This window comes from Panthera pardus, unplaced genomic scaffold (genome assembly GCF_024362965.1).
Source record: "Panthera pardus isolate Hobbes unplaced genomic scaffold, ASM2436296v1 HiC_scaffold_16, whole genome shotgun sequence".
Taxonomy (NCBI): Eukaryota; Metazoa; Chordata; class Mammalia; order Carnivora; family Felidae; genus Panthera; species Panthera pardus.
This window is the reverse complement of record NW_026526721.1, coordinates 74,778,405-74,783,878: the sequence shown is the minus strand read 5'-3', so window position 1 is coordinate 74,783,878 and position 5,474 is coordinate 74,778,405. Positions and strand designations below refer to the sequence as shown.

The 5,474-nt window shown below is 44.3% G+C and overlaps 1 protein-coding gene across 2 annotated transcripts in view; it reads right to left on the bottom strand.

Annotated features, from left to right (window-relative positions):
- Window positions 1-1,288: 1,288 nt before the first annotated feature.
- Window positions 1,289-5,474, bottom strand: part of MB21D2 (Mab-21 domain containing 2) — a 113,904-nt gene continuing 109,718 nt past the window's right edge. For both annotated transcript variants that reach the window (XM_019463521.2, XM_053903539.1), the window contains exon 2: window positions 1,289-3,466. In XM_019463521.2, coding sequence (XP_019319066.1) covers window positions 2,202-3,466 — 1,265 coding nt within the window. In that variant the 3' untranslated portion in view covers window positions 1,289-2,201. The remainder of the gene's footprint in view (window positions 3,467-5,474) is intronic.

Sequence of the window (5,474 nt, the reverse complement as noted above, 5' to 3'; positions counted from 1 at the left end):
AAATGTTGACTCATTTGACAAGAAAAACCAGTGGGAGGAGAGGCCTTAGACTTGGGGTGGGGGTGGGGGTTGCGTCTGGTGGTTCATGTTCTTTCTCCTCTCTCCATAGTGTTACACCATGTCATTTCATCCTAAGGTTGGTTCCAGTTGTAACTATATGATAGTTGTCAGAGGACAGAGGCCAAGTGCTTCTTCCTGCACATCCAGAGGCCTGCTTCTTCCCCAGCATTCTGAGCAAGAGTCCTGAACGTGTCCCTCCCTGAATGGAACAGCTTACATCATAGGACTAATCCACAATAATTGTGGCCAGGGAAATGGTTATGTCGATTGATTTATACCAATCAGGATGCATGTCTGGAGCTGGGGATGGGCTCATTTCTGAGAAGGACATAGATTATGTGGAGGGCAGGTAGATACTAGTAGGAAAACTGGGGAAAGGGACAAAGATACTAGTAGGAAAACTGGGTGTTCACTACATGGACATCTGGTCTGAAAGACAATAGCAAACTCAGGGCTACGTTTACTGAAAATCACCGTTGGTATTACCAATAAGAAAATGGTTCCCCGATTACAAACGAACAACAGCAACAACAACAACGTTCCAAGGCCAATAAGTTTCTTTTATTATTTTGTGTTTGACTTAAGATGGCTGAATGATTTCATTTTCAGTTATAAGCATTACATTAATTCCCATGCAAAAACCCAAGACTGCATATGCCTGATTTCAATTGGCTAAAATCCAACTTGTGAGTCTGGACCTTTAAGATCAAATCCAAATTGTTGCTTGACCTTTCCAATAGTAGACATCATGGTCATCCTTTGAGATATCAGCTGGGCCCCTGACCTCTCAGACACCACAGTTTGCCATGAGTCCATACCAAAACAGGGAGCCAGTGACTTGTGGTATCTAAACCTGGCAAGTGATTTCATTCATGAAGATAAGACACCTCCACACAAAGCTACCACCCACAGATATGTCCTCGTTCCTGCTCTATAGAAAACCTGCTTTTGGACAGGCATGGTGTCTTCTATTCGGGGATTATAAATTCTTTCTGCCAGTTTTCCCCACAACTCCCAGTAGAAGCAAAGAGACTTTACATAAAAGCTTACCTCTATAACCCCAAAAGCAGTACATACAAAGACACCTACTCTATCAAATATATTTTCCCCAGCTTCGGATGGTCACTTAGCAGGTGTAAAGCTTTACAAACTTCTCTCCGTAAGACAGGAACCAGGAATATCAAAGAGGGAAAAACAGGACCCCACAATTAAAGGAGAACGAAACAAATGCAAAGAATCATTCTATTGATCGAGAGAAATGGGTTAAATGAAAAAAAAAATGACAGCATTTCAACAGTGGATGTCAATGTCTATTGAAACACACACACTGGAACTCTGACAATGGCCAAGATTTCATTAGTGCAAATAACAATTATAATGGTATGTTCTTTAATAGGATTTAAATAAGGCTTCAAATAATTACACACGCTAAAACTACCATTTGGAAACCTTAATTCTGTTTGGAAAGTTGTCAAACACACCCTCCAAACCATCCAAAGTTCTGATCTGAGGACAATTACATTCAATGAAGTTGCTTCAAAACACAACTGGTAGCATTATCACTTTCAAAGTCTACATTGTTTGGTGAAAAGGGGGAAACTACTCCCGTCACTGGTCAAAGGGAATAAACCCAGCTAACATACCAGGTAGTTTCCAGGTTCAGATGATTCTCAAATATCTGTAGTGATGAAAGCTCATTAAAAAAAATTAAATAAAAAGACAAAACAACCCCACAAAAAAACCCACAACAGAATCCTGAAGTGTCAGAAAGAGATCTGTTGCCCTATCCTCATTAACAAATTTGCACAAAGCATGAAACGGTAAAAAAGCAAGAGAATTCATGGGCATTTTCGTCTATGGCTCAAGTTCTCCTTAAAAAAACCAAAACCAAAACCAAAAACCAATGTGACAATAACTACAAAAAATAAACAACAAAATCAGAGGCAGAATATGAAATAGTAATATACTGTTTCAGAGCCTGCACCGTCCTGCAGAACCAGGAAACTTAAAATGTGTTCTTAACAGATCCAATCTAGGCTGGATATGTAAAAAACGGAAAGTCAGCATCACAAACCACACTACACATGATGAGCGTTTGAGAACCAGAAAAAGGGGTGGGGGAGGGGGAGGCAGCAAAACGCTCAGAAAAATTTATCATCAATTCTGAAATGGGGCCTTGTGACATCATCAGGGTTGATAAAGACAGAGATGGATTTCCCCGGGTTCTCAGTCACTAGCTGTTGCAGTTTTTTGGCCAAACGGTCATCAGGCTGGTTGGGGTCCCCTCCGTCGGACTGCGGGGAGGGGATGCTGGTGGTGCTGCCCCGCCTCTGGAGCTCCAGCGTCAGCCGGTTGGCCGCCTTGACGTGCTCGATGGCCGTGCGCAAGTGCTCCGCCGGGTCCGAGCGGACGGAGGAGAGCTTCCGCGCATGGAGCATGACGGTCTCCTCTGACAGGTGCTCCAGCATGTTGCACTGAGGGATGAAATAATTGGGGCACATCTTGTTGACCAGACAGTGTTGTAGGTCATCGATGAGGCCCAGCAAAAAGTGGGCTGCATAGTCTTCTTGGGCCAAGTAGTTGGCAGGAAGTCTGTCACAGGCCCAGAGCATCATGCTCCGCAGGTGATAGGGGCTGATAGCCTTGGGCCGGGACAGGAGTTTAATGATGATGGCTTTGCAGGCCTGGTAGGCCTGCATGAGGCTACTAGAGATGCACTTCTTCAGCTGCACCTCGCTCCTGGCAAAGGACAGCCGCCATTCATTGTCCTTCTTACCCTTGTATGAGCAAGCAGGCACCAAGTAAAACCCACTGATGACCTCTTCCTCAGTGATCTTCCCATCCCAAAAGTGGTTCTCCATGAGCCAGCTCTGGGCCACTGCAGGCCAGCCCTTGAAAGATACCACAGGGACGATATCATACAACATGCGACTGCTCCCCACTCCCAGAATGATGGAGATGATGGTCCCGTTCTTCTCTACCTTTTCCACCTTTGGCATCCCTCGCTGGGGTTTCTTCTGGATCTCCGAGAGGACAATGCTGATGGAGTCATAGAACCAGTCGGCCACTTTGGTTGGGGAGAAGAAGTAGTTGGTGGCACCGTTGATGTGATCCACGATGGTGCAGCAGTCTTTCCACTTACTGATTGTCCCCTCATCAAAGAGCCGGAGGCTCAGCCAAGAGTGGCACAAGGCTGAGTGGCGCATGTCGAGTGTCACAGGCTGATTACGGTCATGCAGCTTAAGGGCTGGCACCAGAAGAGTGAAGTCCATGTCGTAGTCTGTCCCCCGGGCATAGACATTCAGCTCATCTAAGTCCAGGTCCACCACGCCTTCCCGGACTCCCCCGGAGAGCAACAGGTACTCATTGGCCACTGGAAGTTTTTGGTCCAGCTTTTGCACCATTCCTAGAAAAGCAGAAAGAGAAAACACTATTACAGGAAGCACAGATACCAGACTCTTTGGCATCAATGTAGAACGTTCTGAGTTTCCAACACCCACTATTCGCTTCCGGTGCAAATTCAGATCTCAGGCTGCCACACGGACCCAGACAGCAGTATTTTCTTCTTTCTCATACATGCGAGAATACATCCTTTGCTGAGTGGGAGAATTACAGTAGACTTTTCTCTTGTAGCAAGAGCAGTAACTTTTTCAATCATAAACAGGGGCCTTCCTTCCCCCCGTCATCACCATGGTCAGTAGCATCGCCATCCACTAGATCATCCAGGCTGAAAACCTCAGTAAGCTTTAATCTTCATTGGCTTCTACAGCCAAATTTTGTCTATATAACCTCTGCAACATTTCTCACTCCTTCCCTGTTCCCCATCTCTGCTGTCATCATACAAAGCCAGGCTCTTTTGTCTCTTGCCAAAACAGCCTCCTCACCCCTAGGTTTGCCCTGAGTAAACATCCCTCTGTGCCAGTGATTCTCAGCGTGGGCTGTGGAGACTGAATGCGGGACACTTTCAGGGGGTGGTGAGGTCACAGCTCTTTCCACAATAACACTAACACATAATTTGTCTTTTTTTACTGTGTTGACACCTGAACTGACACTTGATGGTATGAAGTAAGTGGAGGGACAAACTGGTAGGCATTCGTGAAGACAGTGGCACTAAACCACACTGGCAGTCATTGGACTCTTTACTGTACTAGCATTAAAAAAAAAAAAAATTCAAGGGCGCCTGGGTGGCTCAGTCGTTTGAGCGTCCGACTTCAGCTCAAGTCATGATGTCCCAGTTCGTGACTTGGAGCCTCAGGTCCGGCTCTGTGCTGACAGCTCAGAGCCTGGAACCTGCTTCAGATTCTGTGTCTCCCTCTCTCTTTCTCTGCCCTCCCCCTCTTGCACTCTCTCTCTCTCTCTCAAAAATAAACATTAAAAAAAGTTTTTTTTAATGAAAAATGAATTAAAAATTATTTAAAAAATTCAGTTTCACTCCAGAAAATCCCTAATGGAAAAGAAAAATGAAATGGGTTAACTTTATTAAATCCCAACTCTTGAACTACCTTTCTTTTTTAAATTTTTTTAATGTTTATTTATTTGTTTTGAGAGAGAGAAAGAAGGGGGCAGGGGCTGAGACAGAGAGAGAGAGAGAGAGAGAGAGAGAGAGAGAGAGAGAGAGGGAGAGAGAGAGAATCCTAAGCAGGTTCCACACTGTCAGCACAGAGCCCAACACAGCATGGATCCTGACCTGAGCAGAAATCAAGAGTCAGATGCTTAACCAACTGGGGCCACCTGGGGCTGCCTCTCTAATGCTGTGTGACAAAATGGGAAGCAACCAGAATGCACTTCTGCCTCACACTGAAATACAAAAGCTGTCCTCAAGAAGAGGGTTCATGCTAGAGCTGTGGGCTAAGTCAGCTGCTTTGTTCATGGAAGACCATTTTTACTTTAAAAAACCACGATAAACTATGGGCATTCAGATGTGGGTATCTGATAGACATTTTCATTAAAAAATGAACAAAGTTAGCTTGTCTTCACACACACACACAAAACAACTGAAATATTTATTACCAATGAAAAAAACCCAGGGTTTTCAAAAAAAAAAAAACAAAAAAAACACACACACACTAAATTTTAGAAAACTCATGTCTTGCATCATGAGCTTAATATCTTCCCAAATGGTATGCTTTTCTAGTACAATTGTGTGGTGATATAAAAAACATGATTTTTGGATGCTAACGTGAGCTCTTTGAGAGAGAGGACTATGTCTCCACTATGTGGTAGGCAGGCATTGGGCTCTGTACCCAGTGGGAATGGAACTGAAGGTATGACTAAATGACAAAGGAACAAAAAGATAGAATTAAAGGGACTGAACCCATTAATGGGATGAATTGTTTAAATAAAGACTAAATGTAAATGACTGTCCCATCCACATACAAACATGCCCTTCCTGCCAGCATCACTCTCTGTGACAT